The sequence below is a fragment of the Gymnogyps californianus genome, chromosome Z (genome assembly GCF_018139145.2).
Source record: "Gymnogyps californianus isolate 813 chromosome Z, ASM1813914v2, whole genome shotgun sequence".
In the NCBI taxonomy this organism is placed as follows: Eukaryota; Metazoa; Chordata; class Aves; order Accipitriformes; family Cathartidae; genus Gymnogyps; species Gymnogyps californianus.
This window is the reverse complement of record NC_059500.1, coordinates 78966598-78980194: the sequence shown is the minus strand read 5'-3', so window position 1 is coordinate 78980194 and position 13597 is coordinate 78966598. Positions and strand designations below refer to the sequence as shown.

General features: G+C 40.4%; 1 protein-coding gene across 1 annotated transcript in view; it reads left to right on the top strand.

The window, feature by feature from the left end:
• RIT2 (Ras like without CAAX 2) overlaps positions 1–10307 on the top strand; it is a 180784-nt gene extending 170477 nt beyond the window's left edge. The window contains exon 5 of the mRNA XM_050913344.1: positions 10080–10307. Within this exon, the coding sequence (XP_050769301.1) occupies positions 10080–10307 (228 nt within the window). The remainder of the gene's footprint in view (positions 1–10079) is intronic.
• Positions 10308–13597: the final 3290 nt, after the last annotated feature.

Genomic DNA, 13597 nt, shown 5'->3' with positions numbered 1-13597 from the left:
TTTCAGTCAATTCATATTCTAGAAAAGTGTAATATTTTGCCTGAACTAATATTGACATGGGGAAGATCAATGTCATTAGTTTAATAAAGATACTGTGCAAGTATTTCCCGAAATGAGATTGTTTGACAAACCTTCCCAATAAACTTCAAAGTTACTAAACCCTCAAAATTAATTACACGTTCCAGGAAAAAACCCAACAGCTCACCACTCCCATTTCCTGACATAACATCCCCCTCTCATTGCATCGAGTAGCTTTTTCTTTGAAAAGCAACCCAACTAATAGGTGGAAAGGTGAAATACTGTTCTGTAAATTGTGCATAAGGCACTTTGATACCTCATGCATTTCAACACTTGCTTACTTCAGCAAATGACTTCTGAAAAAAAAAAAATTAAATTATTCTGTTGCAGTCCGAATCTTTATAAATCCATTATAAATTCTTCCTCTACCTCCCCTCTGTCGAATACTCACTTCAGCAGCCTGGACAGAATCCCTGAATCCCAGCAGATAATAACTGCACGGAGATAAAGGGAGAAGGGAGAGATTTGTTGCAGTTTTCTTTTCACTGCTAGGAACTTAGCATGGTGTTCTCTGTCTGCCTGCAGGCTGTGTCTGGAGTATGTTTAGATGTGAAAACTGTACACCAGAATATATGTGTATTGCACTCCACGTAGCACAAAGCAATATGTGGTGTCAGGAAACACAACGCTATTTACCGCATTTGAAACAGATATTTTTTGTGACTTTTTTATTCCAGTGTTGGAAACTCGTGTTCAGCTTAAGCATAAATGGAACTTTCAGAGCTGATTTTAATAGTCTGTTCATATGTCTAAAAGTGACACATTTAACTGAACACAAGTTTTGGATACTTTGGCTCAAAAGATTATTTCAGTTCTGTGAATCACCAATATTTTTGTTTGCTTATGTGGGGTCTTTTTTACTTCATTTACAGTTCTTCTTTGTGACTGTATGTACAAACACACACAAATAAATGTACAGCTGTTTCTGCCTCTTCCTTGTCTTCTGTTTAGCTCTCCAGGTTTCTTTCTGATCTCCTTCAAATTTCTTATATCACATTTCCCAATCTTCAGCAGACAACTGTGGAAAATAGCACACTGAAAGCAGCATCCTGCTCTGCCCTCCTCACTGACTCCTGCTCTGTTTTCTTATCTTCTCTTGTCAGTGGAGTGTTTTCAGGACAAAATATTGCTATTAGAGGCTGTGTTACTCCCATCTTCAAAGTAGTATAATGACCGAGAAATTTGCATAGGTTACCAAGTATTAAGTGGATTTACTCAGTACCCAGTCTGCTTAGTGCCTGACTCCTAATGAAGAACTGAATTCAAGTGACTAGTGGAATTTTAATGTCTAACACATAAGTGAAAATAGCCTACACCAGTCTATAGACAGATAAAAGATCTGGGGGCTGGCTGTACTGGACTGATAGTTAACATGTGCTCACAAAGCAATAGAAATCACTTGCAGTGTTAAGAGTTCAACACTGCTAACTTTCTATTTGCTTAAAAAAAACTCTAAAAGGTACATTTGCAGGTTTTTTTACATGTAAATTTTTTAATAACCATCTGTTGTTAGCAGATGATAATTGATTTTTTTGTTGTTGCTTACAAAAAATTGAAAATATTTTCCTTTCTTGTGAACTTAAAACTACAATTCCTGGATTTTTTTCCCTACAAAAACCTGGTCTCCTCTTGTGGATGTTCCAAGCTGAATTGATGTAGAAACGTCTGCTTTTTGCAACCATCTTATGGCCATCTATGTCTTCAGCTGAGCGTTGCAATCAAAGTACCTTTAAAGATGATGGACAATTTAGAAAATTGTCAGATCTCTGAAAAATGCTTTGAGCAATTGACCTGTACTTGTTCATCTTGAAGACTGATGCTAAGGATTTAACACTTCCACATTCTCTTCAAATTAGACCCAGAGCTATTGCTGACTGATGCAAGATCATGTGGCTTTGAGTATCCAATTCAGTCAGATCCTGAGGCCATCTCTCTAGAAACATTTCCTGGTATAAAGATGCTTTAACCCACTCATCAGTCTTGCTTTTGACAAGATAAAGCCAAAAGAATACAGTCTGTACTAGAGAACAACTTCAGAGTCTAACCTGCAGACAGCACCCTGATTCCATAGTGATTTTTACATGAAATGAGACATTGATTTAATTATTTAACGTTACATCTGTGAAATAATGAAGTAACATTATCACAAGTTGGATACAATACACCTAGGAGCCTCATGTGTTTCGCTTGCTTTTCAACGAGGCAACTGCATGGAGAATGTTTCTCTTTACTCAAAACATTTGCCCAAAGCAGGAATGAAATTACCTGGAGGCATACCTCCTGTGTTACAAGGATAATGTGGATTCAAAGTGTGTGGGGGAAAAAAAAATCCAAAAGGGAGAGAAAGACTAGACAGAAATCAGTGCTGGGCAGTAACCTCCATCACAAAAGATGCTAAAAATCGCCAGAAATTATTCAAGTGTGAACTAGCATTGGATCTAGCATTTTTTCATATGAAAAAGAGTGAGACAGATGCATTTAATGAAATAGCTAGTAATAGCTTAGAGTTTTCATATAAGAGTGTAGCAATGACCATAGCAGGTCAGAGAAAATGTCATTCTAATCTAACAGTGGTCAATAGTGAAGAGCAAAAGAAGAAGTGTTCAGTGATGCTTCATCAGATGATTACTTTCTCAGCTCTCAACAATTTGCAGTTCCCTCGGATTTAATGAGAGTATGATTCTTCCTGGCTCAAAACAGGGAGTTTAAGCTGTGTTTCATGTCCCGCCCTAGTGACTAACCAGGTGAGAAATGCATAATTTGGGACAGATGAATCTCTCCGGTTTTGCCTAGAAGTTTAATTTTTCGCAAGACTATTATACAGTTTTCTTTTTAAAAAAATGAGCAAATTAGTTTTACAATCCCACACTCTCCGTCCACCATCCCCTAAAAATAAGCCACAAAGCTCATCACAGAAGCCCCAGACAGTCCTATTATTTTCTGCATTGCTAAACCTGCATTTTCCTTCCTGTCCAAATGCAAAGGCCAGGTTACGAGGGGAAGGGAAAGAATATCTAAGCCTCTGTAATGCAAATGCCTTCAGAGGTTGTAACAGCTGAGGCTGTCAGATGTGTAGTAGTGTGCCATGTGCTATTTCCATACCATCCAGTCTGTCAGGGCATAAGTTCACGTAGCAAGACCACATCTTCTCCTTGGCCCGGTTTGCTCATCCTGTCTGCACCCATGGCCATTCATGCTAGACCGCATTCGGGTCACCAGTAATTCTTAAGTGTGAAACCAGTAAGAAGTATCACAAAGTGGCAAGGCAGGAAGGAAAACATGGAAAACTCTTATAGGACACCAGCTTTCATGTAACTCTGGGGAGGGAGAAAGAGGAACAGAACTAATTGCAATACCCTCACAGTAATGATTAATTGTATGGCAGCTTTTATCTCATCTAGCCTTGTAATCTAGAAAGCCAGCAAAGCTGAGCCTGCAGAATTGCCTGCCATGAAGTCGGAGTGAGGTTTGTTCAACTAATTACTTCTGAAGACTTCCAAATGGATTTAAGAGTAATGGTGTTGACATGAAATTCTCCTCTCACGTTTCTGCGGCATGTTACTCATTTACTGCTCAGGCTGCTGAAAAGAGGTGTCTGCTTCCCCAGGGAATGAGGAAAAAAATAAGGTGCACATGTTTGGTTGAATGAAAAATGTTGGTTTATGTCAGCGGAAAATAGTTGTGAATTCTAGTGGAATCTTGGCCAAATCAAATGGGTAACTGCAATATATATGTTTGTGAATGGGATCATACATAACGGTTAAAATGTTTATATTTGCAGAAGGAAAACATATATATTTTACTTTATATTTATATATATATTCAACATTATATTTTTAAGCAATAATGCACTTTAAAATTAATTTAAAATTCTGAAACAAAGCAGAATGATTGTGTTGAGGGAGATGGAAACTGGAGATTTTAACACCAAAGATTTTTGTTTTACTTTTGCATTTACTGTGCATTTGTTTAGACCTGAAACAGTCATATTGAATGTCTGCCCACAAAGAGGAAACACTGATTCCTCACAAAGCCTAGTCTTCAACATTTCTTTCAGCCTGAATTGATTTCCACTTGATCTTGTTTTTTCCCCTCCTTTCAGGGATGTCATTGCTCAGTGGCAAGAATATGATAGGCAGTTTATAAATGTAAATATCTGAAGAAAGAGAAGAAGGGTAAAAGGAACATTTTTTTCTTCTTTTTAAAAAATATTCCATGACAAATATTATGTGAACAAATAACAACAGTGCTGCTTGTCTTAAAAAGACAGAAAGATTGATTTTTCTGTTTTATCTGGTTCTGCTCAGGTTTTCAACCCCAGCCACTGCTGTAATATCCAAGTATTTGAGCTTTGACCTGAACAATAGCATTTCACACTTGGAAAGATCCTTATACCAGCCTATAGAAAGTCTCTGCCACCATGCCTGTTGACACAACACTTGTCCAAGGAAAAAAAATGAATAACTGTCAAAAATGACATGGGTATAATAGATCTGCTTTTGGGTTAGTGGATTGGGTTGCACGTTTCTCAAAACACGAATCAAATGCTTACAGTTGAAAGCCTTTGGCTCTAGGAAAGGCAGGCGGCAATGTAGGAACACTCAGCTCAGCCTTCGCTCGACCCAGTCCCATCTATCAAAATACAGAGCTTGTCCCTCTCCAGGTTACTGGGTAGGTCCCTGACGCTTGTCAGTGCTGGGTGGCCGGGGACCACCTAATTTCTTCCTGGTACCTTAGACACAGAGTGATGAACTGAGACTAGTGAAAATTGCTCAGTCCGGGTTGTTGTTCATCATTAATGAGAAAACTCATAGGTGCTGTGCCGGAGTGCCTTCTGCATGAAGTCAGTGGTCAGTGCTGGGATTAAAAAAATTCATCTCAGATAGGCAATACCCATTTTCTGCTTTTTGTTGTCCGGGATGGCATTCACTTTCTAGATCCACAAGATTACTTTTCTCTTTTTCTCTTGGCAAATTTGCTTATTAGAGATTGAGGAAATTGGGAATGCCTTTGATCTCTCCAGCTTTTTCCTGTGGCGTATTATAGGTTTGTGCCTGTACCAAAAGCTTATTATGTTTGTTCTGATATGCCGAGGGAATGGACTGTGATGGGAAGGGACCCAAACATTTGCGTGGATTCTTCTGGATTGCCTGCCTGTCTCTAAACTGATATCCAGGTGCTAATACACAACCTGGTGCCCAGTTCTTGTTTTCTGGGATGGGGCCTGTTGGGAAACAGAAAAAATCCACCAGAGATGAAGGGAAAGGACATGGATCTTTCCTAGACGTCATTCAGAGTACTTGTGGCTTTTCCTACTCCTTTTATTATTTACTGTGGTGCAAACAAGGCTCCTCAAGATGCTGCTTCCCTCCCTATGTTCTTAAACAGTTATCTTTTGTTTACAGCTCACATAAATCATTGCCTGTCAAAAATACAGAGCTTGATCAAAAACCACTGGAATGCCTCCTGTTAGCCTCAGTAGCATTTAGGTGAGCACTCTGTTGAGCAACATGTGTCCCCTTCTGTCTCTGATTAGTGACCACATGTCTACAGCAAAAAAAAAAAAAAATCACAGAATGAAGCTTTTGGATCTATAATTATCACTCTGTTTCCCATTGCAAGGTTAATGAGGACTGCCAGGGTGGAAGTCTGTAACAAAAATTTAGGAGAATCCTTGCAACCCTTAGCACTCCACCTGCAGCCTCCAGATGACTCCACGGCAACCTGGAGGTCCCAATCACAGGGGAAAGCTGCAAAAGTCACCTTGAGTAGACCGTGCTGTTGCAGGGATGAGATGCACAAATGGAAATGCATTGCTTTCCTGCCTGAAGACCACCACTAGCTCACCCAAGGTGATGCTGTCAACTCTACTAATACGACCTCTGTCAATGAAATCTACTTTGGGATGCTTCTGTTGCTGCCTTGACCAAAGGAGAGACAAAGCTGAACACAAAATAGTCTGATCCTGATGGATATTTTCCAGCTAATGACAGTTCAAGGGCAGAGGTAGACCATTGATCTGTTTAGTTTCTTTGCACTTTCCTTCTCAGATACAGATATTTTTAATGTTCTGCCTATGGGGGCCAATGATTGCCAGTGCCTCCCCACCCACCATCCAGCCCAGGTGGCTTTGTGCTCTCCTTTTGGCTGCGCTGGAGCTGACCTTAGTGGGGAACTGCCTGTCTTAAAGATGGCAGCTCATCCATCACGGCTTTCACAGGCTGTCAGCGTTGCATTTAATCTCGCTTGTAATTTTCCAAGGGAGGTTTGCAAAAGCCACAAACGGAATCTTAATGCTATAAAATGCGGTTTGTAGCCAGTGAATACTTCCTGTCTGTATGAAGCTGTGCTGCGTTCCAGCTGCCCTGAACTACCCAGAGGTGAAAAACTCCCAAATTCAGCCTACAGTCCCATGCGCTATCCGCAGTCCACATGCTGTTGTAACTGATATATCTTCCCTCTCAACTCACATGTGCCCAAATGGGCTCTCAGAACCATGCATTTTGCAAGGAAGATGTGAAAAGACTCTTTTCCTGAGGCTCCCATATCACGTTCATGAAGCTTCATTGCCCATTTTAGGGACTTGTCCTTCTGGGGGATCTTGCTCTTTGGTTATACTGTGAGCTTCACGCCCTGCTTCTGTAAGTCCCAATCCAAACCCACCCAGGCAATCACAGTTTTTAAAGTTTGGATCAAACTCAGGAAGCTTCTGCCAGCTCTTAAATTTTCATTTTTCATTATCTTCACTACACCAGTCTTCCACCTTCATTCCCTTCTTAAGGTTTACCAGCAAAGGAACGAGCTGAATTGGAATCAATATAACCAGAATTATACTCTGGGAAACAATGCCAGATTCAATCACAGAGGGTTACTCTAAAGATGAGATATAAAGCTCTGCTTCCCAGATATATATTCAAGAGAATGACCTCGCTCCCTGACCTGTCTGTCCGTGTTATGCTGACAGATCATATCTTCCACTGATACAGACCCGTAGAAGCTGCAATTTGTCAACAAGTCCCTGAGCTGTGTAGATCTGGGATGGATTTCTATGATATAGTTTCTCTTCTGGCAATAAAATGGGAATTAGGTAAATCCCTGGAATTATGTGGGCGTCAGTGACCTCATCAAGGGCTTTATCCCTTGTTTCTCATTCCATAGGTGTCTAGCCTCTTGACCAATTATGAACTGAAAGAAAAATGTGTGGTTTTCCTCTAGACATCTCTCTATATTTACAGTTTCTTCAGCAAACAGATTAATTAAATTACTATAGCTATATTTTCATTGGTGCCGGAAGCAGTAATGGTAATTATGACAGCATTAGATTCCAGAGCAGCCTGTTTTCAGCCTTGAAGGTGAAAAACTTCAGCTAAGTGTCCTGAAATTGTTTGTGCCAGGTGTCCTCCTCATGCTGAATTAGTTCATAAAATTTCACCGAAGCAGTTAATCAGTTCCTGAGGGCAAGATTTAAGAAAAATACCGTGCTTTGAAATGAACTATTGCCATTAATAACTTTAATGTTGTCTCTGTTATTTGACAGGAAACAGGAGTCCAAAACCAAACTTTTGTTGCTTTTTATAGAAATCCAGCCAAATTTGGCCAAGTTACAAGCCTCCAGCCACACAGAGACTGGGAGGAAGTTTTTCTGCACAATTTATTTCTCCTGAGTATTCTCCAGTTCTCACAGCTCTTAGCAGTCTTGTTTCATTACGGAGCATAGCATGTCTTCCCTGCAGTTGTTCTTCCCTGCAGGTGGGAGAAAACATAGTTTTGATCCTAGAAAAGACCAAAAAAAAAGAAAAAAAAGAGTGGAACAAAGGAGGAATTAGATGGGCAAAGACTAGAAAATCACGGAGCAAAAGAAAGGGCAATTTTTTTATATTTGAGTATTGCTGTGCTTGCACCCTAATTATATTTACGACCTTACTATTCTTTAACGTAAAGATGTTTCAATTTCTGTGCATTTTTTTTCCTTTTAGGTAATGAATGTATAAAATCTTCACTGAAACTGCAGCTCTGTGTAATCATTTGCTCAGAACTGCAGTGTCTTTAACAAAATAAAATAAAAAAAAAATCCTCCTTCAGCTCAAACAAGGCATAGCAAGGAAAAAAATGATCATAAAGTCCAAAATAGACAAAAACAGTCTTCTATCCAGACAATCAATTTCTCAATGGTGCCCAATAGACATATTGAATCACGCATTTTGCTTACACAGCTGCCCAGAGAAAAACAAGGACCATATTGCTACCCATCTCCTTTTGCTAAAGGTTGGCAATTATAGCAGTTGGAAAGCGGTAACAATCTTTCATTGTGTCAGGGAGTATTATTCAGGTTGGCATACCACCTCCCTGCTTACCCTTACAATATTCTTAATTAAATTAAGATTATACCTGCAACGTAGAGGAATGATCCTACTAATGTTACAAAGTTTGTGACTCAATGTAAAGGTGATGGGGAGGAATTCTGTGGTCTGTCTTATGCAGGTACATGCTCGGGGCAGATTTGCCTCCAGGCTGGAATGAACTGATTTTCTGTTTCATCCCAAATCCTATTTCTCACTGTGTCCGGCTTTACAGATAGATGCAAAAAATGCAGTGAGGTGATGTCATAACTAGATCATAAAGGGCATTTTCCTCATGGTAGGTATGAGAGAGTTCGTTTGTATCTTGAAACATCAGGGTTTATTTCCCTAATAAATATAAATAGCACTTTGGGTGCATGAAGGTAGAAATAAAAAAAAACAAACCAAGGTTAGTCTTGTGGTAGACAGTAGCAATTGAGACTTTTCATAGCTTATTCTGTAGCCTTTCACAAGGCTGTCTCAAAGTACTTTTTTGCCTTTTTATCCAGGTGGTTGGAAAGTTACTTGAATAAATCATGATATCCAAATACAAATAAAACCAAAGGCTGGAATTTCTGACCTAGAATTTGAATATACACCATACACATCATTCATACAGTTCATTCATTCAGTTTCATGTTCAAATACTGAAAAGAAAGGGTAGTCTGTTGGCTGGAAAGCTAGCTTAACATTTAGAAGCTCATAGGGTTTTCTCCTTCTTTTGCTGCAGACTTGCTACATGTTACTGGATGAGCTCCCAAAGTGCAAAAAGTACCTTAAGTAGTAGACAGTAGTACTCCTTATGATAAGCATTTAAACTCTATTTAAACCACCCATTAATCAGCATGCTGAGCACCCTTCCATTTAGCAGGCTGGCAGGTCAAATGCCAAGAGGTAGCCAATACGAAAATTTTAGGAGCAAGATCCCTGTTTCAAAATTCAGGCAAATTAAAAAAAAAAAGCTGCCTTGATTCCCTCTAGATTCATGGTGATTCCTCCCTTTACAGTTCCTCAAAATACGAAGACACATTTCCTCCATGTTCTCTGAGAACAGTAAGTACACGAGGCCACTTAGGGAAGATGAGCTGAAAAACAAATAGATTTTGGATCTTCGTACAGCCGAGGCATGAACTAAGTGATAGGATTACAGGCCTGCCAAGACCAAAACACTCTAAAGGCATGCTCAGAAATTAATGTGACTGAAAAATCTTAAGGTATGAAAGCTGATGTGCTTAAAGAGTCAAGTTGCCTCCAGGATTAAGTTAATGCTGAACAGGGATTTTCTAGGACCTGAATTCTATGTAAGTCTTTCTGGCCATCTGTTCCAGTCTATGGAATAAAGGTACCAGCACTATCAAACTACGGGATTACTGCGCTAAAGAGAGGAAATGCATGGAAAAATTCATGCATCAGAATTAGGGAAATAATATACCTGAGCACATGAATATGCCAGTACGCTCTGTTCAAACATCTCGTGGATTCAGCCTGATCCTTTCACTCTTGAATCTTCTCTGTTGGGTACTGTTAGAATATTTTCCTGTAAAGTTAAAGGCCAGTGATTTGCAGTATCCAAAAAGTCAGACTGCATATACTGTAATGTTCTTGTGTTGATTCATGCTCTGTGCATTAGGCAATATTTATGGACTTTTCTTTTCCTTGTAGGTCTCGACTGAAGAAGGAATGAGCTTAGCCAGAGAATACTCCTGCTCCTTTTTTGAGACTTCAGCTGCCCTCCGCTTCTACATTGATGATGTCTTTCATGGACTAGTGAGGGAAATCCGAAGGAAAGAGTCCTCACTGCCCATGGTAGAGAAGAAGATGAAGAGGAAGGATAGTCTGTGGCGGAAGCTGAAAGGATCCCTGAAGAAAAAAAAGGAAAGTACAACCTGATGGCAATTCCCCATGAGCCACGCATCAGGAGCTGACCACAGTAACCTGTAACAGTTCAAAAAGGCAGCATTGACACAGCATCTTCCAGACCAGGTCCTGGAGTTCCTTCCCTTCAGCCCTCATGCAGAAGTAGCTCCTTGAAGGCCCAACTTACGGCTGACCTGTGGCTCCTCTGTATTATAGATAAAGTCACTTAGCATACCCTCTCATCCCTTCTTTGCAAATCTGAGTGGAGAAAATACTGTGGTTTTTTACCTGTGGTCCCTGGCTGGTCTTCAAATGCTAGGAGTTAAGCCAGCATCCAAGGTAGAACCAGCTTCCACCAGCTCTAGGACAAGGGATGCACTTATTGCCTCCTCTCTACATGCATGGATCATTTCACCATCCCAGGAATGAATAACATTGATTTCAATGGACATTATGACTGTTTAAGGACTTTAGGATTTGACCTTCAGCTTTGCATTCACATGTAGGTTTAGGGTTAGACTGTGCTCAGCCTGCACGTGCCTGTCTGTGTGTGAATGTCTGTGTGTGAACCAGGCCCAAAGGGAACGCCGGGAGCTCCTGATTTTGACCCTGTAGAGCCCTGTCCTCATTGTGTCCTTTCCATTTAGCAGGAAGGGTTGGCAAGCGTAGCACAAGGAACGCACCAGCTCTCTGGAGGCTGCAGGGCTACTGCTCTGTCTGCTCTGCTTATTACTCACCAGGACTGGCTAGCAGAGGTGCCGTGTCCTACAAACATGCAGTGCATTAAAATCATAGAATGGTTTGGGTTGGAAAGGACCTTTAAAGGTCATCTAGTCCAACCCCACTGCAATGAGCAGGGACATCTTCCACTAGATCAGGTTGCTCAGAGCCCCGTCCAACCTGACCTGGAATGTTCCCAGGGATGGGGCATCTACCACCCTTCTGGGCAACCTGTTCCAGTGTTTCACCATTGGCCACACTCCTGCGTCCCACCAAGGAGCGCACAAAGGCACTGTCTGTCTGATGCTTCCCAGAGCCCTCCCTGGAGCGGTGCAGCTCTGTCCCAGCATGTAATAATATCTGCAATGTAGCGTTCAGCCCTCGACTTACTAGAGAATTGCATCAGGTCAGTCACCATCTTTCACAGTCCTTGATCATCCAAGTGAATCATTTGATCGATCAGTTGGACAGGTCTTTTAAATATTCCTTTTTAAAGCTGGCATGAAGTAGAGTATAGTCTCATCAACCTTTTTTTTCCCCAGACTTCCTTTACTATTGACTTTATTTATAAATTTTACAATTAAAACATGCATACATTTTGTCAAAAAATAAAGATTGTGATTTCCATGAAACCATACTAGTAGTCAGTGTCATTTGTGTCTGTCCTGGAGTGATGATTGATATCATTAGAAAAATATGTATGTTTGTTAGTAAATGTTCATTTTTTCACTTTTCTTCTTTGACTATTTTGCAGGGTTTCAACTAATTATATTTTGGATGATCTGAGGGGCAGTTGATTTGTTTTGCTCTGTTAAACTTGAAAAGGTTATGGTTTCATGAAGAATTTCAGTTCATTAAAATCTGATGTTTTGCTCTCCACTTTCCCTTCCTTTCAAGAAAATCCAGTGATATTTTTTGACTTGTCAAAAAGTCTCCATCAAAAGTACTACTTTACTGCATATAGTTAGATAATATGTGGCTATATTTCTATTTTGGAAAGATTATTTCAGAGGAATACAAACACATGCACACATTTAAGGTGAACTTTCTGTTTCCTGCCTCCAACCGCTGAAGTCTGCTTTTATACTATTGTAATTATTAGCGTTATTTTACCTGTATTGCTACAGAGATTTTAGGTCAAGCATCCTAGAGACAAAGAGATGTGCTTGTCCAAAGAGTTTATGAGCTAAGCATTGGTGGAGAGACAACAGGAGGCTGCACTGAACAGATGGCAGCTATGAGACAATAAATAACAAGGGGAAACATCTGTGACTGTTCCAATACTGCACACTGCATAGAGGGGAATGAAGCAGTCATTCCACGCATAAAGGACCATAGAAATTACTATCCTGAGAAACCTTGAGGGATGCTCATTGGTCTTTTTCAGGCAGATGCCTAAGCTTTGAGTCAATTGAAAACCACTTAGTATTGGTTATTATGTCATTTCACCCACCCTACTGAGGGACATAGTATATCAACACTGCCTTGGCTCCGTAGTTTTAGGGGTACCTTGCTTCAAGTCAGTTTGCGATACAGAAGAGGTTGCAGAAGAGGGCATAGATACAGTCTAGGATTAAGCCTTAAATGGATTCATATATTAAACATGCCTATTCTCTGACTTTGAGGTCATCTGGCATGGAACAACACCTTTCCATGCTATTAAACTCTCTTGGCCTTCACAGCAGGGTTAGCACACGCAAACTGCTGTTGGAAGTGGTCCCTGGACTATGCTAGGTTCTGCACCATGCTTAGCAACTGGTGACAAAAGTGCTAGCCTGCCCAGGTCTGAAACCAAGCTAGGGATCATTTTAACAATTTAACAGTATAGATGTGCTTGGGTGCCTCCCTGGGTATGTTCAAATTACTAGTACAGACACAGCTTACATAGTCATATTTTTAGGTGTACCAAGCCCATGAAATCTCCAGATTCTGAGTGTCTCCACAACCAGCCCCTACGTGCCACATTTTGAAAGATATTTGGTACTAGGTTAGTCTCTTCAAGAAGAATGAGGCGTCATACCCTCTGAGGATCTTCTGCTACATCTTCCATGAGCAATTTCAGGCATCTGAATATGTATTGGGCAGAAAGGTCTGTATTTATCTCACTCCACTTTGATCATATAAAAGTTGAGCATGACATCTAGTCATTCAGAGTCCCTGGTTAATAAGGAGAGAGAGGTTCCTCTGGTCGGTGATTTGGCCCTTCTGGCTTGGATGGTTAACACAGGATGAATCACCCCCTGAAATGGCTGCCTCTTTCCAATGACTATATGTTGCTCCATAAAGAGCAGCTTGGTCTCCAAGCCTAACTTTTTGATGGTTAAATTCAGATATAATCAACCCCATCTTTAATGATTTGTCCACCCAATATTTACGGCAGAGAATGGTGCTGTAAATGCTTGGCATTGAATCTTGTCTCTGAAACACCTGACCATCCTTTATTTTTAAATTGGGAAAGTCATTCTGATTTACCATCACCCAATTCCTCAATAATCTATAATGCTTAACCTCAGTTAATTGAGCAGAGCTGATGGAGGTTATAGTCAGTGAGGATAATATAAGTCATAACTGCACAAGAGGCTGGGTGCAGCTGCTTTACCTAA